Source organism: Anomaloglossus baeobatrachus, chromosome 7 (assembly GCF_048569485.1).
Source record: "Anomaloglossus baeobatrachus isolate aAnoBae1 chromosome 7, aAnoBae1.hap1, whole genome shotgun sequence".
In the NCBI taxonomy this organism is placed as follows: domain Eukaryota; kingdom Metazoa; phylum Chordata; class Amphibia; order Anura; family Aromobatidae; genus Anomaloglossus; species Anomaloglossus baeobatrachus.
In genome coordinates, this window is record NC_134359.1 from 89,024,768 (window position 1) to 89,050,864 (window position 26,097).

General features: G+C 51.3%; 1 protein-coding gene across 5 annotated transcripts in view; it reads left to right on the forward strand.

The window, feature by feature from the left end:
• The window catches only part of PCNT (pericentrin), a 432,670-nt gene that overhangs the window by 242,412 nt on the left and 164,161 nt on the right, over positions 1-26,097 (forward strand). For all 5 annotated transcript variants that reach the window (XM_075317440.1, XM_075317436.1, XM_075317438.1 and 2 more), the window contains 3 exons: positions 5,351-5,569; positions 5,650-5,799; positions 6,473-6,619. In XM_075317440.1, the coding sequence (XP_075173555.1) occupies positions 5,351-5,569; positions 5,650-5,799; positions 6,473-6,619 (516 nt within the window). The remainder of the gene's footprint in view (positions 1-5,350; positions 5,570-5,649; positions 5,800-6,472; positions 6,620-26,097) is intronic.

Sequence of the window (26,097 nt, forward strand, 5' to 3'; positions counted from 1 at the left end):
CTCAGGGGCGCTCCTTCCTGGCCCCGTCCTGGGTGATACTCACCACGGATGTCAGTCTATCCGGCTGGGGAGCGGTATGTCTCCACCACCGAGCGCAGGGCACTTGGACTCCGTCCGAGTCAGCCCTCTCGATCAATGTGCTGGAAACCAGAGCCGTGCTTCTGGCTCTCCTAGCTTTTCACCACCTATTGGCGGGCAAGCACATCCGAGTCCAGTCAGACAACGCGACAGCGGTTGCCTACATCAATCACCAAGGCGGGACACGCAGCCGCCTGGCAATGTTGGAGGTACAACGCATCCTTCAATGGGCGGAGGACTCCAAGTCCACCATATCCGCAGTCCACATTCCAGGCGTGGAAAACTGGGAAGCAGATTATCTCAGCCGTCAAACCGTGGACAGTGGCGAGTGGTCCCTGCACCCGGCAGTGTTTCAGTCAATCTGCCACAAGTGGGGCACTCCGGACGTGGACCTAATGGCATCCCGTCACAACAACAAGGTTCCGGTTTACGTGGCTCGCTCCCACGATCCTCAGGCATTCGCCGCGGACGCTCTGGTTCAAGACTGGTCCCAGTTTCATCTGTCCTAAGTGTTTCCCCCTCTAGCTCTCTTGCCCAGAGTTCTGCGCAAGATCAGAATGCAGGGCCGTCGAGTCATCCTCATTGCTCCGGACTGGCCCAGGCGAGCTTGGTACCCAGACCTGCTCCATCTGTCCGTAGAGGTGCCGTGGCATCTTCCGGACCGTCCAGACCTTCTCTCACAAGGTCCGTTTTTCCGCCAGATTTCTGCGGCTCTCAGATTGACGGCGTGGCTCTTGAGTCCTGGATCTTGACGACTTCTGGTATTCCTCCTGAAGTCATCTCCACTATGACTCGGGCCCGTAAGTCTTCCTCTGACAAGATCTATCACAGGACTTGGAAAATTTTCCTGTCCTGGTGTCGCTCTTCTGGCCATCCTCCTTGGCCTTTTTCCTTGCCGACCCTTCTGTCCTTTCTACAGTCCGGTCTGCAGCTGGGACTGTCCCTCAACTCTCTCAAGGGACAAGTCTCAGCTCTGTCAGTGCTGTTCCAGCGGCGTATCGCCTGGCTGGCTCAGGTCCGCACCTTCATGCAGGGCGCATCTCACATCATTCCGCCTTACCGGCGGCCCTTGGATCCCTGGGACCTCAATTTTGTTCTCACGGTTTTGCAGAAACCCCCTTTTGAGCCTCTTAGGGAGGTTGCTTTGTTTCGTCTTTCACAGAAAGTGGTCTTTCTAGTGGCCATAACTTCCCTCAGGAGAGTCTCTGATTTGGCTGCGCTCTCTTCGGAGTCACCTTTTTTGGTTTTTCATCAAGACAAGGTGGTTCTCCGTCCGACTCCGGACTTTCTTCCTAAGGTGGTCTCTCCTTTCCACCTTAACCAGGACATTACCCTACCTTCTTTTTGTCCGGCTCCTGTTCATCGCTTTGAAAAAGCGTTGCATACTCTGGATCTGGTGCGTGCTCTCCGGATCTATGTGTCTCGCACCGCTGCTCTTAGGCGGTGCACCTCTTTTTGTGCTAACCACAGGTCGGCGTAAGGGCCTCTCTGCTTCTAAGCCGACCTTAGCCCGTTGGATTAGGTCGACCAGTGTTCTCAGGTGCCTCCCCTGCCGGGGATCAAGGCACACTCGACCAGAGCGGTCGGTGCCTCTTGGGCTTTCAGGCACCAGGCTACGGCTCAACAAGTCTGTCAGGCTGCCACTTGGGCTAGCCTGCATACCTTTTCAAAGCACTACCAAGTGCATGCTCATGCTTCGGCAGATGCGAGCTTGGGCAGACGCATCCTTCAGGCGGCTGTTGCCCATTTGTGAAGTTAGGCTCCGCCTACTTCTTAGTTTTTCTGTTTATTCCCACCCATGGACTGCTTTGAGACGTCCCATTGTCTGGGTCTCCCATAGGAACGATAAAGAAAAAGAGAATTTTGTTACTTACCGTAAATTCTTTTTCTTATAGTTCCGTATTGGGGGACCCAGCACCCTCCCTTTTGCCTGTTGGCAATTTCTTGTTCCGTGTGTTATCACCGGCTATTATCGTGGACAGAGTCTCTGGTTGTTCCGGTTCTTGCTCTGTTTTTACTTGTGGGTGGCTATTCTCCTTCAGCTTTTGCACTAAACTGGCTAGATCTGGTTCTCCAGGGGGTGTATAAGCTCAGAGGGAGGAGCTACACTTTTGAGTGTAGTACTTTGTGTGTCCTCTGGAGTCAGAAGCTAAACACCCATTGTCTGGGTCTCCCAATACGGAACTATAAGAAAAAGAATTTACGGTAAGTAAACAAAATTCTCTTTTTTAATAAAAGCATAATGCATGCCTCACGGTCGTTGTAGTGCAAAAACATTGAAGGGTACCTATTATGTATTTAATATCTAGACATTTCCTAACCTGCGCCATATGACCTCAGCGCATGAATGCATGCACAGAGCAGAATATGGACTCAATAGATTATTTATGACTAGTGATGATCAGACTCTCAGATAACCAGTACCGGGTCATCAGTTTCCGGGCCGTAGGATTCTGGTCCGAAATCTGGTCCCTATACAAGTCTATGGTGACTAGAATCCAGGTTTTTTTTTTTGTTTTTTTTGTTTTTTTTTATGGTGGTAGAAAAGAGGGGGATGGGAACAAGCACGCTGTACTTATCGAGACACTGACACGGTTGTGCGCTGCTTCCAGACCTCACATTCACTTCTGGTGTTGAACATTAAGTTCATTTCACTTGTACTACTTTCCCCGCTCACGGCGCCTTTGGTTGCAGCCAGATGCGCCCCTACCCTGAATTGCAGCAGGTCAGCTGACTGCAACCAATCATAGGCGCGAGGACGGCCGGTTGGCTGGGAAAGCAGTGCAACTGTCTGAGGGTCAGTATCGTGTTATAAAAATGGCATCCCTCCCACCCCCCCGTATTGATACCCAGCACAGATAAAGCCCACGGTTACAGGCTACAGCCTTCTGCCCTACGCTTATCTTTGCTGTGTATCACAGCTTTTTTTTTTTTTTTAAATTTTAATTTAAAAGCCGCAATTTCTTTTTATACACAGCCAAGATGAGCACAGGGCTGGAGGCTGCAGCCTGTAGCCGTGGGCTTTCTGTGCTGGGTATTATAATATGGAGGAACCCTACGGCAATTCTTTTATTTATTTTTGCACCGCGATACTGACCCGCCGACAGCGCCTGTATTTGGTTGCAGTCAGACATGCCCCCAGCTTATGTCACAGTGGCTGACTGCAATGAATCAGACAGCAGGATGGCCGGTGGGCGGGAAAAGCAGTGCATATGGATGAGCAATGATGAACGGCTCAGGAAGTGACAGTTCACCGGTGTAGCGTACAGCTGCGCTAGAGCCTTTGTAAGTATGATGCGCCTGCCTCATAAATTTTTTTTTTTTTTTTTTTTTTATTTTGTGTTCGATCCGGATCAATATCTGGAATCCCTGGTCCGGCACCCGGGCACCTTTTTGAGACTGCGTGGATCTGGACTTCTACAGTCCGGGTCCGCCCATCAATATTTATGACGCATCCCATCTATTTATCTCTATTCCTTTTGAGTAGTGTGGTGCTTTTGTTGAGTGGTACTGCACAAACCCGCAACGGATGGCCATACCTGCATAGGGGTGGCTATACAAATTGTCAAACTGTCGACCAAACAAGGGAAGAGCTATACCTTTTTTAAATGCGTTCTAGGATATAGCTGAGCATTCATATGTTCTCAATAGGGAGGGGGGATATTAGCTGCTGCCAGACAACTCTGGCAGTGTCGTATCTGTAAATGTTCTTCCCAAAATCCCAATATGGACTTGTAGTAATGCACACCTATTTTTGCCAATATAGCTAACTTCTTAAATCTGCCGCATTTTGCACATATCACCGATTTGTCTCTACCTCTGACAATGTATTGTAAATGTAGAAGACCATTTCTGTTCCTGTAAAATACCCTGCCTGAACAAGTTTTATGTTCTGCCATCAGCTGCAGTGTGGTTTTGCTTCATTGTTGGCCGGTTTCTAGCAGAGCTCCACTGTCCTGCACTCCTCCTCCACAGTGGAGCTTGTAAGAACAGAGCTGTGTAGGGCCAAGCTCTACAATGTTTTTTGCCTTCTGCTGCCAGATCTCACTGTGAAACAGCTGGCTCCTAGTAGAGTTCAATCCTGTGCTAGGAACAGATGAAATGATGTAAAACCATACAGCAGATACACTGATGTAGATGGCAGAAGGAGAATGGACACTTAGATTAGCTTGATAATTTGGAGAGATGGGGGCTAGTCAGGAGCACACAGAGAGGGGTTGGCAGCACTGAGGAGAAGCAAGGTTCTGCTTGGGAAATGTAGTGTGAATTGAACTTTGTATAGGAAAACTTCTTTAGTCAGGCTGGGGCCACACTGGGACTACTGCAATCCCCTCGCATGGCACTCTGCTCACGCTGGCAGTATAGCAGAGCCGAGTGTCATGAGTGTCCCTGCGACTGAGGTCCGACTGTGCGAGTGGACCTCAGCTGCGGGTGGGGGGGGGGGGGGGGGGGTTGGCACTGAGGAGTGGCGGGACGGTGCTGTAGCGGAGAAGGGATTTATCTCCCTCTCTCCTCCATAGCCGGCTATTGCCATTCTTGCGGTACACCGGTGTACCGCGAGTGCAGTGCGATTTTTCTCTCTCCCCATACACTTGAATGAGTGCGAGAGAAACAATGATCGCATTACAGTTGCAGCATGCTGCGATTTGTTTTCTCGGTCTGATTTAGGGCTGAGAAAATCGCTCATGTGTACTGACACATAGGCTAATATTGGTTAAGTGGAATGCAATATTTATTTTTTTTTTTTTATTGCACTCCACTGTCACCGATTTTCATGCTGTGTGGCTTAGGCCTGGATCTCAGAATAAACATAAGTTGCACAAGATGGTTTTTTTGGGGGGGGGGGGTTTAAATTTTAAAATTTTTCATTTAAAAATGAAATGTTCCAGTGCTGAGATCTTGTGTCCTATGTACTGTGTAATTGCTGTGTCTGACCGTACAGGGACATGGTGTGATCATACCACATATAGGACCATAAAAGAGCTTTTCTTTACTGTTGTGTTTTTTTTTTTTGTTTTTTTTTTTTAGATTTGATCCATACAGGTAATGTGAGGTATTGGTGACCCAACTCCTTTTTTTAAAAGTAAAATTTTCCAGCTTTTATCTGGGGAGTTTGGACCCTCTCATGCACAATAGTTGTCTGGTCCTGATAAAATGAACCAGTTTGGCTGGCACTAATCTAATATATACAAGCCCCTTTTAATCTTGTTTTCGATGATTACATCTTGGCGATCAAGGGCAGATCCCCTTAAATCTATCCTATTCCTTTTAGGAGGACCTAAGACAGGCGCTTGATCAACAACTTTTCCGATTAGAGGATGAAAAGAAACGGGCCTTGGATGTCTTACAAGAAGAAGTCCTAAGAATGGAAGCTGAGAACCGGCTCGCTCTGCAGGAGCTCCGCGACCTGCACAAAGTAGAAGTTGAGCATCAAACCATGAAACTTCAGGAAGAGCTGAAGACGACGACTGAGGAGCTTCACCGGCAGGAGGTCAGCGATTGACTATTAATCTGTCCTAGAATCTAGAGTCCTGGATCTGTGTGTAATTTTTTTTCCTCTGGTCTCTGCAGCTGGTTATTGCAGAACTTTCTAGTGAACAGCAGGCTCTGTCCACAGAAATACAAGGAAAGTCTGATCAGCAGATGCGGTACCAGGAGGAGATCGAGCTGTTGAAGTGTCAGTCAGAGATGCTGCTGGAACAGCAAATTGGTCTCCTAAAAGTAAGACCTGCTAATACTTTCCCCTCGAAACATGTATGTACGTGGTACACAGGGTGTGTTTAAAGACCTCAATGCGGCATATTTCAGTGCCCTTTAAACTGTGCATATTCAGGTGCACTTACACTGGCCGACTTGTAGTGTTAAATGGCCTAAGACCAGCTCGCATTTATCAGTCAGCCATCGTTTATTAATCTGTTTCAGACAAGTTGACTTCTAATAATGACAATCCATGTTCACAGCAGCGCATGTTCTGTTAACAGAATCTTATTTGCTGCCGAGAACAACAATTCTTAAAGGGAATCTGTCACCAGGTTTTTACTCCCCCATGAGAGAACAGCATAATGTGGACAGACCCTGATTCCATCGATGTGTCACTTACTAAGCCGTTTGCTGTCATTTTGATTAAAATCAATGTTTTCTCTGCAGTTATAAAGAGCTCATGAATATGCTGGACTACCTGCAGCATGCCAAGTAGTCCTGTAATGATAATCTACTGCTGATTAAACAGATTTTTTTTTTTTTTTATCAAAACTACACTAAGCCGCCCAGTAAGTGACACATCGCTGGAATCCCAATCTTTGCCCCTACGTTATGCTGCTCTCAGATTAGGTGGCAAAAACCTTGTGACTGATTCGCTTTAATAAATCTCCCCAAATGTTATTTGTTTTCGCAGGATGAATTCAATGCAGAGAAAAAGTCTGCATTACAGGAGGTTGAAGAACAATACAGTAGAGACCTTGAAAAAGTGAGAGCAGAACATCAAATGGAAAAGGATGATATTCTGAAGCAGATGGAAGATAAAAATACAGCAGTGATACAGGTATGTAGTGGATATTTGGGTGGAGTCACTTGTAGCGGATCTGCTGTTAACGTGGGTGGCGGATGTGTGCACTTAACATTTGTCATGGATCACAGTAGATGTTAGACACTCGTGCTTTGTGTGTTTGTACGTTGGATTTCACCATTTTCATTGCAGCAAGGGTTAAGTCTTTGTTAAACTACAATATCTATAACCTTGAATCAGTGGTGACATCTGCAGGTAACTGGAGTTTTGTGTCTAAATCTCTCAAGTGCGGACTTTATCTTATATTTTTGAATTTGCAGAGTCTGAAAAGTTGATCTCCATGGAAATATTTACTTTAAAAGGAATGTTGCAGCAGAAATTGACCTATAGTTGAAATTTCCAGGGTAAAGGGGTTTTCACACAAACTGTTAATTTTAAAGTCCATTTTAATCTATATCTTGGAATAATAATAATTTCCACAATTGGATATGTTTTAAATAAAACTGTTCCTGGTGCTGAGATATTCTTATGTGTCCCAGCTGTGTACTGTGTAATGGCAGTGTCTGGCCGTACAGGAACATGGGCAGGGGAGCACACAAGTATACAAACATTGCAGAATGGAATCACAGCTGATTCTTTCTGTGAGGCAAAACATTTCCCTGCCTCTTTTTTTTTTTTTTTTTTTTTTTAAAAAAAAAAAAAATTTACCTTTTAGAATAATTTGCAATTCCATGCTGTACTATTTGTCTAGTCTTTTACGTCCTCCCCTGCTCAGGAGATGTGGTATGCTCAGACACGGCCATTACACAGTACATAGCAGGGACACATATAAATAAGATTCTCAGCACAGGAACATTTTTTTTTTTTTTTTTTTTTTTTTTTTAAACAAATAAGATCCCCAATTAAAAGATCTATTGGTTAAAATTATTTTGCATGAAAACGTCTTTGTGAAACGTTTTAAAAAAAAAAATGAATACATTTTTACTAGGTTTTAATTATTTGATCTCAAGAGCTGTATAAAAAGATAATCTTGCAAATTTGAGATTGGCCTTTGGAGCTATATTAAATGCTCTCTTGTCCCGTTCTTTATAGAAGATTTTTCACAAGTTTCACCAGCAACACAGGCAGGATAACAACAAAAGATAACACTAGTCGCTGCTGTAAACTTATCCCACAATCACAACAGTCGATGTCACAACTTACGTAAACCTACACTAGACCTGCGTAATCACATAGTACATCAGAGAAAATACACATGATTTCAAAAAGTATTACAAAATTTTTATTAACATGATACCAATAGACAGTATATCATATGATTCGAGACGGATATCAAAAAACACACAGTAAAAAGTCATTACCCCTTAAAAACACAGAAACAATCCTGGGACAGTGTGGACTTGGTACATTATAGTGGTCAGAAAAGGATATATACATGCACCCCAAAATACATCAAAGGTAATACTGCAAAACCAGCAATCTGGTATACTATAATCAAAAGGGATGCATGCATAAATCCCAAATACATCAAAAGTGATAGTGCAAAACTGGCACTCCAGCAGAAATAGATACTGATGTATCAAATTCTCATATCATGCAATTATAAACATGTGGTACATAAAGAAACCCTTGCGGATTACATTTCTTTATCGTTCCTTTGGGAGACCCAGACCATGGGTGTTTAGCTTCTACCTCCGGAGGACACACAAAGTACTACACTTAAAAGTGTAGCTCCTCCCCCTGAGCTTATACACCCCCTGGTGAGCAGACCCAGCCAGTTTATCGCTTTGTGTTCAGAAGGCATACATCCACACATGCATTCTCATATGATTTTTTTCCTTTTGGAACGAGATTGAAGAGTGGGGTCCACGTCTGGACCCCCGGCATGTCCCTTCTCACCCCACTGTGTCGGCGGTGTTGTAAGGTTGGTTCCTAGGCTGGAGCCTTTACATGCCGTGCTCCTTCACCATCCCTCCTGGGCTCTGGCTTGAAGTGGGAGCCTGCACGGTCTCCATGCTTGGCAGGACACCGGTCTCCATCCGCAGCCCTTCAGGACCCTGCTGGACCGGAGCACTCATCCCCAGGGACTTGGCCCTGCGTCTCAGCAAGCTAAGTACCTGAGACGTTTATTTATTGGGGGTCCCTGTACTTTATTGTGGTGGGAGAGTGTGCTGAGTGATTTTTGTGACATTTCACTGCCCTCGCATGTCACTCATGCAGAGGGACAGGTTCGGCTCCTCCCGGCGGCCGTTCTGTACAGGGGAGGGACACTCCCCACTGCAGTGTGTGTTCCCCTCCCCTGTAGGTCTTTATGGCCTTTCAGATCCCGCTCCACAAGCAAGTTCCGCCCCCTCTCTTCGCTCCGGCGGCCATTTTCTCAGCGTTCTCTCTGCGATCAGTCCTTGCAGCGCTGGTATGCAGCATCTCTGCTGAGGTGCTGTGCTTGGGGGTCCGGGCTTCGGGATCTGGAGGGCACACAACACCGCTCCAGCGGTCTGGTAAGCCACAACCGGTCTCCGGTTGTGGACCTCTGTATATACTCTCTGGGGTTCATTCTCTGGCAGAGCCCCCACTCCAGCAGCATGTCTCACACGAGGAGCAAGGCCCCAAAGCTTTATGCTGTATGCGCTGCATGTAAGCTCCTGCTGCCTGAACCGAGCACCTTCCCACATTGTGATGCTTGCTCTAACTTGGCGGTGCCACAGCCTGGAGTCTCACCCCCAGTGGTTTCTCAGGCTGCTCCTGCTCCTGTGGCTGAACCCCCGGCTTGGGTAGAATCCTTTTCTAGGTCTATCTCCCAGTCTTTTGCTGAGTCCATGGGACTTCTGTCCAGGACGTTGATGAATATGCATCAGCCCCCTTCACAGGGTGCCTCTGCTGCTAGGGGTCCCTCAGGACCGGAGTTCAGAGGATTCATCATCAGGGCCCAGACCCCATCCTCCTAAGAAGAGACGCAGGGTTCCCTCTCCTTCCTCGTCCTGTGGCTCGGATTCCAGAGCTGACTCTCAGGATGAGGAGGATGCCTTTACAGGGGGCTCGGAGGCTAACTCCATGTGCCCCATTGATCTGTCCGAAAGTGACTCAGATCTTAGTGACTTGATTGCCTCTATTAATTCTGTACTGGATCTCAATCCGCCAGTATCAGAGGAGCAACCCTCTCTGGCAGAAAAGCACCAGTTTTACCTTGCCTAAGAGAGCAAAGAGTGTGTTCTTTAGCCACTCCAGTTTTCAGGCCGCTGTGACCAAGCGCTTCCCAAAGCGTGGTTCTGATGACAGTTTTCCCTTTCCACCTGAGGTGGTCAAGGAGTGGGCTCAGTCCCCAAAGGTAGACCCTCCGGTGTCTAGGCTCGCAGCCCGGACCGTTGTCGGTGGCTGATGGCACTTCCCTTAAGGATTCCACTGACCGCCAGATTGACCTTCTGGCCAAATCCGTGTATGAAGTGGCGGGGGCCGCGTTTTCTCAGACTTTTGCAGCAGTGTGGGCTCAAAAAGGCCATCTCTGCTTCTCTAGAGGAGATGCATTCCCTCACCAGGGAATCTATGCCCGAAATGGATGCCTTATCTTCCCAAGCTTCGGCCTTTTCATCCTATGCCGTGTCTGCCATGCTGGAGGCTTCTCACCGCACTGCGGTGGCTTCGGCTAATTCCCTCGCTATCCGCAGAATCTTGTGGCTTCGAGAGTGGAAGGCAGATGCTTCTTCAAAGAAGTACCTTGCTGGGCTTCCTTTTTGCTGGGTCCCGGCTGTTCGGAGAACAGTTGGATGAAATTATTAAGGAAGCTACTGGCGGGAAGAGTACTTCCATGCCACAAACTAAAGCCAGGGAACCTGTCCAGGGTAGGAATCAGTCGAGGTTTCGCTCCTTTCGTTCCTCCAACTGGTCGTCCTCTAAGCCCTCGGCCTCGTCCGCTAACTCAGCCAAGGACCAGAAATCCAACTGGCGCCCAAAAACGCGTCCACAGAAGACCGCAGAAGCTGCTGCCACTAAGGCAGCCTCCTCGTGACTATCTGCCCGCTCCAGCAACGTCCTTAGTCGTCAGCAGGCTCTCCCACTTTGGCGACGCTTAGTTTCAACACGTCTCCGACCAGTGGGTGAGAGATATCATCTCCCACGGGTACAGGATAGAATTCTCTTCCAGTCCGCCAAACAGATTCGCCAAACATATTTTTTTTCTCTCAACTCCCCCCTGCTCCAAGGCCGCCGCCTTCTCACAGGCCGTGGCAGCCTTACAGGCCAATGGAGTAATTGTACCGGTTCCCGCCCGGGAACGGTTCAGAGGTTTCTACTCAAATCTCTTCCTAGTTCCCAAAAAGGACGGTACCTTCCGGCCCATCCTGGATCTGAAGCTTCTCAACAAGCATGTTCAGGTGTGGCGCTTTCGCATGGAGTCTCTGCGATCAGTCATTGCCTCAATGTCCCAAGGGGATTTCCTGGCATCCATCGACATCAGAGATGCCTATCTGCATGTGCCAATTGCAGTGTCACACCAGCGTTGGCTACGTTTTGCAGTAGGAGAAGATCACTTCCAATTCGTGGCTCTCCCCTTCGGGTTGGCCACGGCCCCTCGGGTATTCGCCAAGGTCATGGCAGCAGTGATTGCAGTTCTGCACCTCCAGGGGTTGGCAGTGATTCCTTACCTGGACGACCTTCTAGTCAAGGCTTCATCCAGCGCAGACTGTCAGCGGAGTGTCTCGCTCACTCTCTCCACTCTAGCTCAATTCGGGTGGCTGGTCAATCTGCCCAAATCCACTCTGACTCCGACCCAGAGTCTCACGTACCTAGGGATGCAGTTCGAGACCTTGACGGCACTTGTGAAGTTGCCCTTAGTCAAACAGCAGTCCCTCCAGCTAGCGGTGCGCTCTCTGCTGAGGCCCCGCCGTTATACCCTCAGGCATCAGATGCAGGTGCTGGGTCAAATGGTGGCGTCCATGGAGGCTGTTCCTTTTGCCCAGTTCCATCTGCGCCCCCTGCAGCTGGACATTCTCCGCTGTTGGGACAAGCGGCCTTCCTCCTTACACAGGTTAGTGGCTCTGTCGCCACAAACCAGGAGCTCTCTTCAGTGGTGGCTTCGGCCCCTCTCCCTGTCCCAGGGGCGCTCCTTCCTGGCCCCGTCCTGGGTGATTCTCACCACGGATGCCAGTCTATCCGGCTGGGGAGCGGTATATCTCCACCACAGAGCGCAGGGCACTTGGACTCCGTCCGAGTCAGCTCTTTCAATCAATGTGCTGGAAACCAGAGCCGTGCTTCTAGCTCTCCTAGATTTCTTTGTCGCTCCTAATTGGGAGACCCAGACAATTGGGTGTATAGCTACTGCCTCCGGAGGCCACACAAAGTATTACACTAAAAAGTGTAAGGCCCCTCCCCTTCTGGCTATACACCCTCCCGTGGGATCACGGGCTCCTCAGTTTTATGCTTTGTGCGAAGGAGGCCAGACATCCACGCATAGCTCCACTGTTTAGTCAGCAGCAGCTGCTGACTATGTCGGATGGAAGAAAAGAGGGCCCATACTAGGGCCCCCAGCATGCTCCCTTCTCACCCCACTCTTTGTCGGCGGTGTTTGTTAAGGTTGAGGTACCCATTGCGGGTACGGAGGCTGGAGCCCACATGCTGCATCCTTCCCCATCCCCCTTCGGGCTCTGGGTGAAGTGGGATTTTACCGGTCTCCAGGCACTGAGACCGAGCTCCATCCACAGCCCCTGGAGACTCTGCTGGATATGGAGCTGAGTATCGTCAGGGACAGGCCCTGCTACGTCAAGGTACTCTGTGTCCCCGTTTATATCGCGCCCACACCGCAGCATTGCTGGGTGTGTTAGTGCGCCGGGGACAACAGCGCTGCGCGCTGGTGCCATTCCTATCTACAGCTCTGCTGAGAGGGGACATGTCTTTGAAACTGCCGCGCCGGCCGCTGTTCTCAGTTTTTTCGCTGCGGCGCGGCTGGGACTTGTGGTGCGCCGGGGACTTCCGCGCTGGCCGTGCATATATGACGGCCGCGCTTATTACTCGAGTCCCCAGCTTTTTGCGGCCTAGTTTCGGTTCGTTCCCGCCCCCAGGCCTGCCAGTCAGGGGAAGGGCGGGACGCTGTACAGAACGTCAGCGCAGAGGGCTGGAGTCTGCTTTGCATACTCCAGCCCTCACACTGGGCACAGTGGGACGCCAGTTTCCCGCACTTTGTTTGAGGCACGCCCACGGTCCGCCCCTCTTCACAGGACGCCGGCAGCCATTCCTGGTGCAGTCTGAGCTGGAGAGAGGAGACTGGGAGACCCAGACACGGGATTCTGGTGCCCACACACCCGCTTTTTAGCGGGCGGTAAGCTGCCCTCAAGGGCTGACCCCCACTGGTGCCGAAGTGTATATTTGTATTTTATGCTTGCAGCTATACATTGCACTGTACGGTCGCGGTGATTCTCTCCTATATACCCTCCTAGATTACTCAGAGGACACAACAGCATGTCGACCGCAAAAAGCAAAGGTGCCAAGGCACAGGCTTTCTATGCTGCTTGTACCGCATGTGGGGCTGTTCTACCGGCAGGTTCCACTGATCCCCACTGTGTGCAGTGCTCGGCCCCTGTGGCACTTGCTCGGCCGGGGCCTCTGCTGGAGGTGACCCAGGCAGAACCTCCTGTGAATACTGTCCAGGTGACAGGGACGGAGTTTGCAGTTTTTGCTGACAGGTTGTCTGTGACTATGACTAAAATTCTTGAAACATTGCAGTCTAGACCAGTAACTCAGGCCATGGGCACTGTTAACTCATTGCTCCCTGGTCCCCCTCAGTTGGAACAGCTCCGGGATCCGGGGGTGTCACTTACATCCCAGGGTGATGGCTCTGACACGGACGACAGTCCCAGACAGCCTAAACGAGCTCGCTATGAGCGGCCCTCGACTTCATCTCACTGGTCAGGGTCCCAGCAGGGCTCTCTGTATGATGAGGCGGAGGTAGCTGATCAGGATTCTGATCCTGAGACCGCTCTCAATTTGGATACACCTGACGGTGACGCCATAGTGAATGATCTTATAGCGTCCATCAATAAAATGTTGGACATTTCTCCCCCTGCTCCTCTTGTGGAGGAGACAGCTTCACAGCAGGAGAAATTCCATTTCAGGTATCCCAAGCGTAAATTAAGTGTATTTCTGGACCACTCTGACTTTAGAGAAGCAATCCAGAAGCACCACGCTTATCCGGATAAGCGTTTTTCCAAAAGGCTTAAGGATACACGTTATCCTTTTCCCCCTGACGTGGTCAAGGGCTGGACCCAGTGTCCCAAAGTGGATCCTCCAATCTCCAGGCTTGCAGCCAGATCCTTAGTTGCAGTGGAAGATGGGGCGGCACTTAAGGATGCCACTGACAGGCAGATGGAGCTCTGGTTGAAGTCCATCTATGAGGCTATCGGCGCGTCGTTTGCTCCAGCATTCGCAGCTGTATGGGCACTCCAAGCTATTTCAGCTGGTCTTACACAGATTGACACGGTCACACGTACATCTGCTCCGCAGGTGGCACCCTTAACCTCTCAAATGTCTGCATTTGCGTCTTACGCGATTAATGCTGTCCTAGACTCTACGAGCCGTACGGCAGTGGCGTCCGCCAACTCCGTGGTTTTACGCAGAGCCTTGTGGTTAAGGGAATGGAAGGCAGATTCTGCTTCCAAAAAGTGTTTAACCAGTTTGCCTTTTTCTCGTGACCGACTGTTTGGTGAGCGCTTGGATGAAATCATTAAACACTCCAAGGGTAAAGATTCATCCTTACCTCAGCCCAGACAAAACAAACCCCAACAGAGGAGAGGACAGTCGGGGTTTCGGTCCTTTCGAGGCTCAGGCAGGTCCCAATTCTCCTCGTCCAAAAGGACTCAAAAGGATCAGAGGAGCTCAGATTCTTGGCGGACTCAGTCACGCCCAAAAAAGACAGCCGGAAGACCCGCTACCAAGGCGGCTTCCTCATGACTTTCGGCCTCCTCTCTCCGCATCCTCGGTCGGTGGCAGGCTCTCCCGCTTTGGCGACATTTGGCTGCCACAGGTCACAGACCGTTGGGTGAGAGACATTCTGTCTCACGGGTACAGGATAGAGTTCAGCTCTCGTCCTCCAACTCGCTTCTTCAGAACTTCTCCACCTCCCGACCGAGTCGATCCTCTGCTGCTAGCGGTGTCCACTCTAAAAGCGGAAGGAGTGGTGACCCCCGTCCCTCTGCAGGAACAGGGTCACGGTTTTTACTCCAACTTGTTTGTGGTGCCAAAAAAGGACGGGTCATTCCGTCCCGTTCTGGATCTAAAACTGCTCAACAAGCACGTAAAAACCAGGAAGTTCCGAATGGAATCCCTTCGCTCCGTCATCGCCTCAATGTCTCAAGGAGATTTCCTAGCATCTATAGACATCAAGGATGCTTATCTCCACGTGCCGATTGCTCCAGAGCACCAGCGTTTTTTACGCTTCGTTATAGGAGACGAACACCTTCAGTTCGTAGCTCTGCCTTTCGGGCTGGCGACAGCCCCACGTGTCTTCACCAAGGTCATGGCAGCAGTAGTAGCAGTCCTGCACTCGCAAGGTCACTCTGTGATCCCGTATTTGGACGATCTACTTGTCAAGGCACCCTCTCAAGAGGCATGCCAACACAGCCTGAACGTTGCGTTGGAGACTCTCCAGAGTTTCGGGTGGATCATCAACTTTTCAAAGTCAAATCTAACCCCGACCCAATCGCTAACATATCTTGGCATGGAGTTTCATACTCTCTCAGCGATAGTGAAGCTTCCGCTGGACAAACGGCGTTCACTACAGATAGGGGTGCAATCTCTCCTTCAAGGCCAGTCACACCCCTTGAGACGCCTCATGCACTTCCTAGGGAAGATGGTAGCAGCAATGGAAGCAGTCCCTTTCGCGCAGTTTCATCTCCGTCCACTACAATGGGACATTCTCCGCCAATGGGACGGGAAGTCGACGTCCCTCGACAGAGACGTCTCCCTTTCTCAGGCGGCCAAGGAATCTCTTCGGTGGTGGCTTCTTCCCACCGCTTTGTCGAAAGGAAAGTCATTTCTACCACCATCCTGGGAGGTAGTCACGACAGACGCGAGTCTATCGGGGTGGGGAGCAGTGTTTCTCCACCACAGGGCTCAAGGGACGTGGACTCAGGAAGAGTCCACCCTTCAGATCAATGTTCTGGAAATCAGAGCAGTGTATCTTGCCCTACAAGCCTTCCAGCAGTGGCTGGAAGGCAAGCAGATCCGAATTCAGTCGGACAACTCCACAGCGGTAGCATACATCAACCACCAAGGTGGAACACGCAGTCGGCAAGCCTTCCAGGAAGTCCGGCGGATTCTGACGTGGGTGGAAGACACAGCATCCACCATATCCGCAGTTCACATCCCAGGCGTGGAAAACTGGGAAGCAGACTTCCTCAGTCGCCAGGGTATGGACCCAGGGGAATGGTCCCTTCACCCGGACGTGTTTCAGGAGATCTGTTGCCGCTGGGGGATGCCGGACGTCGACCTGATGGCGTCACGGCACAACAACAAGGTCCCGGCTTTCATGGCACGGTCTCACGATCACCGAGCTCTGGCGGCAAACGCCTTAGTTCAAGATTGGTCACAGTTCCGGCTACCTTATGTGTTCCCACCTCTGGCATTGTTACCCAGAGTGCTGCGCAAGATCAGGGCCGACTGCCGCCGCGCCATCCTCGTTGCTCCAGACTGGCCGAGGAGATCGTGGTACCCAGATCTGTGGCACCTCACGGTGGGCTAACCATGGGCACTACCAGAACGACCAGACTTGCTGTCTCAAGGGCCGTTTTTCCATCTGAATTCTGCGGCCCTGAACCTGACTGTGTGGCCATTGAGTCCTGGATCCTAGCGTCTTCAGGATTATCTCGAAAGGTTATTGCCACCATGAGACAGGCTAGAAAACCATCCTCCGCCAAGATCTACCACAGGACGTGGAAGATATTCTTATCTTGGTGCGCTGCTCAGGGAGTTTCTCCCTGGCCTTTTGCATTGCCTACTTTTCTTTCCTTCCTGCAATCCGGGTTGGAAAAAGGTTTGTCGCTCAGCTCCCTTAAAGGACAAGTCTCAGCGCTATCTGTATTTTTTCAGAAACGCCTAGCACGACTTACTCAGGTACGAACGTTCCTGCAAGGAGTTTGTCATATCGTCCCTCCTTACAAGCGGCCGTTAGAGCCCTGGGATCTGAACAAGGTTCTAATTGCTCTCCAGAAGCCGCGTTTCGAGCCTATGAAGGATGTTTCCCTTTCTCGTCTTTCACAGAAGGTGGCCTTTCTAGTAGCGGTCACGTCTCTTCGGAGAGTGTCCGAGCTAGCGGCGCTGTCATGCAAATCTCCCTTCCTGGTGTTTCACCAGGACAAGGTGGTTCTACGTCCGATTCCTGAGTTTCTCCCTAAGGTGGTATCCCCCTTTCATCTCAATCAGGATGTCACATTACCTTCCTTGTGTCCTCATCCAGTCCATCAATTTGAGAAAAGTTTGCATTTGTTGGATCTGGTCAGAGCACTCAGGATCTACATTTCCCGCACGGCGCCCTTTCGCCGCTCGGATGCACTCTTTGTCCTTGTCGCTGGTCAGCGTAAAGGGTCGCAAGCTTCCAAATCCACCCTGGCTCGGTGGATCAAGGAACCAATTCTTGAAACCTACCGTTCTGCGGGGCTTCCGGTTCCTTCAGGGCTGAAGGCCCATTCTACCAGAGCCGTGGGTGCGTCCTGGGCATTACGGCACCAGGCTACGGCTCAGCAGGTGTGCCAGGCGGCTACCTGGTCGAGTCTGCACACCTTTACCAAGCATTATCAGGTGCATACCTACGCTTCGGCGGACGCCAGCCTAGGTAGACAAGTCCTTCAGGCGGCGGTTGCCCACCTGTAGGACAGGGCCGTTTGACGGCCCTATCACGAGGTATTCTTTTACCCACCCAGGGACTGCTTTTGGACGTCCCAATTGTCTGGGTCTCCCAATTAGGAGCGACAAAGAAGGGAATTTTGTTTACTTACCGTAAATTCCTTTTCTTCTAGCTCCAATTGGGAGACCCAGCACCCACCCTGTTTTCTTAGGGATTTTTGTTTTTTTCGGGTACACATGTTGTTCATGTTGAATGGTTTCAGTTCTCCGAGGTTTCTTCGGATTGAATTTGTCTTTAAACCTGTTATTGGCTTTCCTCCTTCTTGCTTTTGCACTAAAACTGAGGAGCCCGTGATCCCACGGGAGGGTGTATAGCCAGAAGGGGAGGGGCCTTACACTTTTAAGTGTAATACTTTGTGTGGCCTCCGGAGGCAGTAGCTATACACCCAATTGTCTGGGTCTCCCAATTGGAGCTAGAAGAAAAGGAATTTACGGTAAGTAAACAAAATTCCCTTCTTTCACCACCTGTTGGCGGGCAGGCACATTCGAGTCCAGTCAGACAACGCGACAGCGGTTGCCTACATCAATCACCTAGGCGGGACACGCAGCCGCCTGGCGATGTTGGAAGTACAACGCATCCTTCAATGGGCGGAGGACTCCAAGTCCACCATATCCGCAGTCCACATCCCAGGCGTGGAAAACTGGGAGGCAGATTATCTCAGCCGTCAAACCGTGGACGGTGGCGAGTGGTCCCTGCACCCGGCAGTGTTTCAGTCAATCTGCCGCAAATGGGGCACTCCGGACGTGGACCTAATGGCATCCCGTCACAACAACAAGGTTCCCGTTTTATGTGGCTCGCTCCTACGACCCTCAGGCATTCGCCGCGGATGCACTGGTTCAGGACTGGTCCCAGTTTCGTCTGTCCTACGTGTTTCCCCCTCTAGCTCTCTTGCCCAGAGTTCAGCGCAAGATCAGAATGGAGGGCTGTCGAGTCATCCTCATTGCACCGGACTGGCCCAGGCGAGCTTGGTATCCAGACCTGCTCCATCTGTCCGTAGAGATGCCGTGGTATCTCCCGGACCGTCCAGACCTACTCTCACAAGGTCCGTTTTTCCGCCTGAATTCTGCGGCTCTCAAATTGACGGTGTGGCTTTTGAGTCCTGGATCTTGACGGCTTCTGGTATCCCTCCTGAAGTCATCTCCACTATGACTCGGGCCTGTAAGTCTTCCTCCGCTAAGATCTATCACAGGACTTGGAAAATTTTCCTGTCCTGGTGTCGCTCTACCGGCCATCCTCCTTGGCCATTCTCTTTGCCGACCCTTCTGTCTTTTCTACAGTCCGGTCTGCAGCTAGGACTGTCCGTCAGCTCTCTCAAGGGACAAGTCTCAGCTCTGTCAGTTCTGTTCCAGCGGCGTCTCGCTCGGCTGGCTCAGGTCCGCACCTTCATGCAAGGCGCGTCTCACATCATTCCGCTTTACCGGCGGCCCTTGGATCCCTGGGACCTTAATTTCGTTCTCACGGTTTTGCAGAAACCCCCCTTTGAACCTCTTAGGGAGGTCTCTTTGCATCGTCTTTCACAGAAAGTGGTTTTCTTCAGCGCTCTATTGGGAGACCCAGACGATTGGGGTATAGCTACTGCCCTCTGGAGGCCACACAAAGCACTACATCAAAAGTGCAAGGCCCCTCCCCCTCTGGCTATACCCCCCCGTGGTATCACGGGTTCTCCAGTTTTAGCTTTGTGTGCGAAGGAGGTCAGACATTCCATGCATAGCTCCACAGATTTTAGTCAGCAGTAGCTGCTGACTATGTCGGATGGAAGAAAAGAGGACACATATAGTGTCCCCAGCATGCTCCCTTCTCACCCCTGGATGGTGTTGTAAGGTTGAGGTACCTATTGCTGGTACAGGGGCTGGAGCCCCACATGCTGTTTTCCTTCCACATCCCCTGGTAGGGCTCTGTGGAAGTGGGATCCTGCCGGCCTCTCAGCTCTGATGCCGGGCTCCATCCACAGACCCATTGGAACCTGATGGATTCGGAGCAGGAGTACGATCAGGGACAGGGCCCTGCATCTTACAGGTACTCTGTGTCCCCGGCAGGCACAGACACACTCCGGGCTGGCTGGGTGTTATAGTGCGCCGGGGACCGCAACGTGGAGTTGGTGTCCCTACAGATTACTGGGGGATTGTTTGTGTTTGGGAACGCAGCGCCGACCCCCTCTGGACCGGGCGGCGCTGCTGTGACTTGTGGTGCGCCGGGGATCCGCCGTCCGCGCTTTTACGGCGGCGGCGGTTATAACTTTAGTCCCAGGCTTTTTGGGCCTAGGACGCCGGCAGCTCCGATTCGTTCCCGCCCCCACCCTGTCATTCAGGGTAGGGGAGAGACGCTGTTCGCAAGCAGCGACGAGGGCTGGAGCCTGATTTACATGCTCCAGCCCTCTCACTTGGCACAGAGGGAAGCAGGCTTCCCGCTCCTGGCCAGGAACGCCCAGGGCCCGCCCCCCTTCCTCTCTCGAGACGCCGGCAGCCATTACATGCATGCCTGGCTGGAGGAAGGACGCAAGGCTCTGGGAGACCTGGACTAGGGGCTATCTGGCGACCACACACCCGCTTTTTAAGCGGGCGGTAAGCGATTTTCTGTGCTGGTCCCTCTAGTGCCTCACTGTGTATCAGTGTACTGGATACAGTTATATAGATATTGTATTTCTTGCACTGTGAGGTGCGCTTCTGGCTGCATATCCCAGATCGCTCTGTGGAAGCAGCAACATGTCATCCTCAAAACGCAAGGCGGCCAAGGCAAAAAGGGCTGTGTATACTGCGTGTGCTGCATGTGGGGCTAATCTACCAGCAGGCTCTGATGACCCCCATTGTGTGCAATGCTCCGACCCGGTGCTGCTTCGCCAGCCGGAGTCAGGAGAGGTAGCGACCCAGGCTGAGACGCTTGTAAGTTCTGCCCCGGTGACAGGGACGGACTTTGCAGTTTTTGCAGATAATATGTCTGTATCTATGGCAAAAATCCTTGAGACCTTGCAATCTATGCATGGGGCTCAGTCTCTGGGCACGGCGAGGCCTCTGTCCTCAGGTCCCCCTTACTTGGAATGTATCCAGCCCACAGGGGGGTCCCCGGCTTCACAGGCCGAGGATTATGACTCAGATGATGGCCCCAGCCACCCTAAGCGAGCTCGCTGGGAAAGACCCTCGACGTCTTCACACTGCTCAGGGTCTCAGCGCAATCAGTCTCCCTGTGATGTGTCTGATGAGAGTGATCAGGAATCCACTCCTGGAACCCCTCTCAACCTGGATACCCCGGATGGGGATGCCATGGTAGACGACCTTATCTCAGCCATCAATAGGCTGTTGGATATTTCTTCCCCAGCCCCTTCAGCAGAAGAGGCGGCTGCGGAGCAGGAAAAGTTTCGTTTCCTTTATCCCAAGCGTAAATTGAGTGCTTTGTTAGATCACTCTGACTTCAGAGAATCAATCCAGAAGCACGACGCTCACCCAGAAAGGCGTTTCTCTAAACGATCTAAAGATACGCGTTTCCCTTTCCCCCCTGAGGTGGTCAAGCGCTGGACACAGTGTCCAAAGGTAGACCCCCCGATTTCCAAACTTGCAGCTAGATCCATAGTTGCAGTGGAGGATGGCGCTTCACTTAAAGATGCCAATGACAGACAGATGGACCTTTGGTTAAAATCTGTCTATGAAGCTATAGGCGCGTCGTTTGCTCCGGCATTCGCAGCCGTATGGGCACTCCAGGCTATTTCAGCTGGCTTAGCAAAAGTGGATGCTATCATGCATCCAGCAGTGCCGCAAGTGGCGCACCTTACCACGCAGATGTCGGCGTTTGCGTCTTACGCTATCAATGCGGTCCTAGAATCTACCAGTCGCACCTCAATGGCGTCCGCCAATTCGGTAGTTTTGCGCAGAGCCTTGTGGTTAAAGGACTGGAAAGCAGATGCTGGTTCCAAAAAATGTTTAACCAGTTTGCCTTTGTCTAGAGAGAGACTGTTTGGCGAGCCATTGGCTGACATCATTAAGCAGTCCAAGGGTAAAGACTCCTCTTTACCACAACCCAGAACACCCAAACCTCAGCAGAAAAAGTGGCAGCAGAGGTTTCAGTCCTTTCGAGGTTCGGGCAAGACACCATTTACCTCGTCCAAAGGGACTCAGAGGACGCAAAGAAACTCAGATTCGTGGCGGACTCACACACGCCCCAAGAAAGCAAATGGAGGTACCGCTTCCAAAGCGGCTACCTCATGACTTCCAGCCCCCCCCCTCCGCATCGCCGGTCGGGGGCAGGCTCTCCCGCTTTTCCGGCATTTGGATGTCACAGGTCAAAGACCGGTGGGTGACGGACATTTTGTCTCGCGGGTACAGAATCGAGTTCAATTCTCGTCCTCCAGCTCGGTTCTTCAGAACCTCCCCACGTCCAGACCGAGCAGATGCTCTGCTGCAGGCGGTGGATTCCCTAAAAGCGGAAGGAGTGGTTATCCCAGTCCCTCCTCAGGAACAAGGGCAAGGGTTTTACTCCAATCTCTTTGTGGTTCCAAAAAAGGACGGCTCGTTCCGTCCTGTTCTGGACCTAAAACGGCTCAACAAACATGTGCACGCCAGGAGGTTCCGGATGGAAACCCTCCGCTCTGTCATTGCCTCAATGTCCAGAGGAGACTTCCTTGCCTCAATAGACATCAAAGATGCTTATCTCCACGTGCCAATTGCTACAGAACATCAACGTTTTCTACGTTTTGTGATAGGAGACGACCATTTTCAGTTCGTAGCTCTTCCATTTGGTCTGGCGACAGCCCCACGGGTCTTCACCAAGGTCATGGCGGCGGTGGTAGCAGTCTTGCACTCTCAGGGACACTCGGTGATTCCTTACCTAGACGACTTATTGGTCAAAGCTCCCTCTCGGGAGGCATGCCAACTCAGCCTGAATGCTACGCTGGAGACTCTACAGTCTTTCGGATGGATCATCAACTTTCCAAAGTCGATCCTATCACCGACTCAGTCACTAACGTATCTTGGCATGGAGTTTCATACTCTAGCAGCGATAGTGAAGCTTCCGCTGGACAAGCAGCGGTCACTACAGACAGGGGTGCAATCTCTCCTGCAGGGCCAGTTGCATCCCTTGCGGCGCCTCATGCATTTCCTAGGGAAGATGGTGGCAGCCATGGAAGCAGTTCCCTTTGCGCAGTTTCATCTGCGCCCACTTCAATGGGACATTCTCCGCCAATGGGACGGGAAGTCAACGTCCCTGGACAGGAAAGTCTCGCTTTCCCAGACGGCCAAAGACTCTCTACAATGGTGGCTCCTTCCCACATCATTGTCTCAGGGAAGATCCTTCCTGCCCCCATCCTGGGCAGTAGTCACGACAGATGCGAGTCTGTCAGGGTGGGGAGCAGTATTTCTCCACCACAGGGCTCAGGGGACGTGGACTCCGCAGGAGTCCACCCTTCAGATCAATGTTCTGGAGATCAGAGCAGTGTATCTTGCTCTACTGGCCTTCCAACAGTGGCTGGAAGGAAAGCAGATCCGAATCCAATCGGACAACTCCACAGCGGTGGCATACATCAACCACCAAGGAGGGACGCGCAGTCGGCAAGCCTTCCAAGAAGTCCGGCGCATTCTAATGTGGGTGGAGGACAGAGCATCCACCATATCCGCGGTTCACATCCCAGGCGTAGAAAACTGGGAAGCAGACTTCCTCAGTCGCCAGGGCATGGACGCAGGGGAATGGTCCCTTCACCCGGACGTGTTTCAGGAAATCTGTCGCCGCTGGGGAGTGCCGGACGTCGACCTAATGGCATCCCGGCACAACAACAAGGTCCCGGCATTCATGGCGAGGTCGCGCGATCAAAGAGCTCTGGCGGCAGACGCCTTGGTTCAAGATTGGTCGCAGTTTCAGCTCCCATACGTGTTTCCGCCTCTGGCGCTCTTGCCCAGAGTGCTACGCAAGATCAGATCCGAGTGCAGCCGCGTCATACTCGTCGCTCCAGACTGGCCGAGGAGGTCGTGGTATCCGGATCTGTGGCATCTCACGATCGGTCGACCGTGGTCACTGCCAGACCGACCAGACTTACTGTCCCAAGGGCCGTTTTTCCATCAGAATTCTGCGGCCCTGAACCTGACTGTGTGGCCATTGAGTCCTGGATCCTAGCATCTGCTGGATTATCTCAGGGAGTCATTGCCACAATGAGACAAGCTAGAAAGTCGAATTCGGCTAAGATCTACCACAGAACGTGGAAGATTTTCTTGTCCTGGTGCTCTGCTCAGGGAGTGTCTCCCTGGCCATTTGCATTGCCCAAGTTTCTTTCCTTCCTGCAATCGGGGTTAGAAAAGGGCTTGTCGCTCAGCTCCCTTAAAGGGCAAGTTTCGGCACTATCCGTGTTTTTTCAGAAGCGTCTAGCACGTCTTCCTAAGGTGCGCACGTTCCTGCAGGGGGTCTGTCATATTGTGCCCCCGTACAAGCGACCGTTAGATCCATGGGATCTGAACAGGGTACTAGTTGCTCTCCAGAAGCCGCCCTTCGAGCCTCTGAAGGAAGTTTCCTTTTCTCGGCTGTCGCAGAAAGTGGCGTTTCTTGTTGCAATCACATCGCTTCGGCGAGTGTCTGAGCTGGCAGCTCTGTCATCTAAGGCTCCCTTCCTGGTGTTCCACCAGGACAAGGTTGTGCTGCGCCCCATTCCGGAGTTTCTCCCTAAGGTCGTATCCTCTTTTCATCTTAATCAGGATATTTCCTTGCCTTCTTTTTGCCCTCATCCGGTTCACCGGTATGAAAAGGCCTTACGTTTGCTAGATCTGGTGAGAGCACTCAGAATCTACATTTCCCGCACGGCGCCCATACGCCGTGCCGATGCACTTTTCGTCCTTGTCGCTGGTCCGCGCAAGGGGTTGCAGGCTTCTAAAGCCACCCTGGCTCGATGGATCAAAGAACCAATTCTAGAGGCCTACCGTTCTGCGGGGCTTCCGGTTCCTTCAGGGCTAAAAGCCCACTCCACCAGAGCCGTGGGTGCGTCCTGGGCATTACGTCACCAGGCTTCGGCTCAACAGGTGTGCCAGGCAGCTACCTGGTCCAGTCTACACACTTTCACCAAGCATTATCAGGTGCATACCTATGCTTCGGCGGATGCCAGCTTAGGTAGAAGAGTCCTGCAGGCGGCAGTGTCACCCCCATAGGGGAGGGCTGTTTTGCAGCTCTAACATGAGGTATTTATTTACCCACCCAGGGACAGCTTTTGGACGTCCCAATCGTCTGGGTCTCCCAATAGAGCGCTGAAGAAGAAGGGAATTTTGTTACTTACCGTAAATTCCTTTTCTTCTAGCTCTTATTGGGAGACCCAGCACCCGCCCTGTTGTCCTTCGGGATGTTTTTTTTTTGTTGTTTGCGGGTACACATGTTGTTCATGTTGAACGGTTTTTCAGTTCTCCGATGTTATTCGGAGTTAATTTGTTTAAACCAGTTATTGGCTTCCTCCTTCTTGCTTTGGCACTAAAACTGGAGAACCCGTGATACCACGGGGGGGTATAGCCAGAGGGGGAGGGGCCTTGCACTTTTGATGTAGTGCTTTGTGTGGCCTCCAGAGGGCAGTAGCTATACCCCAATCGTCTGGGTCTCCCAATAAGAGCTAGAAGAAAAGGAATTTACGGTAAGTAACAAAATTCCCTTCTTCTGGTGGCCATAACTTCCCTCAGGAGAGTCTCGATTTGGCCGCGCTCTCTTCGGAGTCACCTTTTTTAGTATTTCATCAAGACAAGGTGGTTCTCCGTCCGACTCCGGATTTTCTTCCTAAGGTGGTCTCTCCTTTCCACCTTAACCAGGACATTACCCTACCTTCCTTTTGTCCGGCTCCTGTTCATCGCTTTGAAAAAGCGCTGCATACTCTGGATCTGGTGCGTGCGCTCCGGATCTATGTGTCTCGCACCGCTGCTCTTGGGCGGTGCACTTCTCTTTTTGTGCTAACCACAGGTCGGCGCAAGGGCCTCTCTGCTTCTAAGCCGACCTTGGCCCGTTGGATTAGATCGACCATTTTGGACGCCTACCAGAGTTCTCAGGTGCCTCCCCCTCCGGGGATCAAGGCACATTCGACCAGAGCTGTTGGTGCCTCTTGGGCTTTCAGGCACCAGGCTACGGCTCAACAAGTCTGTCAGGCTGCCACTTGGACTAGCCTGCATACCTTTTCGAAGCACTACAAAGTGCATGCTCTTGCTTCGGCAGATGCGAGCTTGGGCAGACGCATCCTTCAGGTGGCTGTCGCCCATTTGTGAAGTTAGGTTCTGCCTACTTCTTGCCTTTTTTTCGTTTTTTTCCCACCCAGGGACTGCTTTGGAACGTCTCATGGTCTGGATCTCCCAAAGGAACGATAAAGAAAAAGAGAATTTTGTTTACTTACCGTAAATTCTTTTTCTTATAGTTCCGTATTGGGAGACCCAGCACCCTCCCTGTTGCCTGTTGGCAATTTTCTTGTTCCGTGTGTTATCACCGGCTGTTGTCGTGGACAGAGTCTCCGGTTGTTCCGGCTTTTGCTCTGTTCTACTTGTGGGTGGCTATTCTCCTTCAGCTTTTGCACTAAACTGGCTGGGTCTGCTCACTAGGGGGTGTATAAGCTCAGGGGGAGGAGCTACACTTTTAAGTGTAGTACTTTGTGTGTCCTCCGGAGGTAGAAGCTAAACACCTGGGTCTCCCAATACGGAAC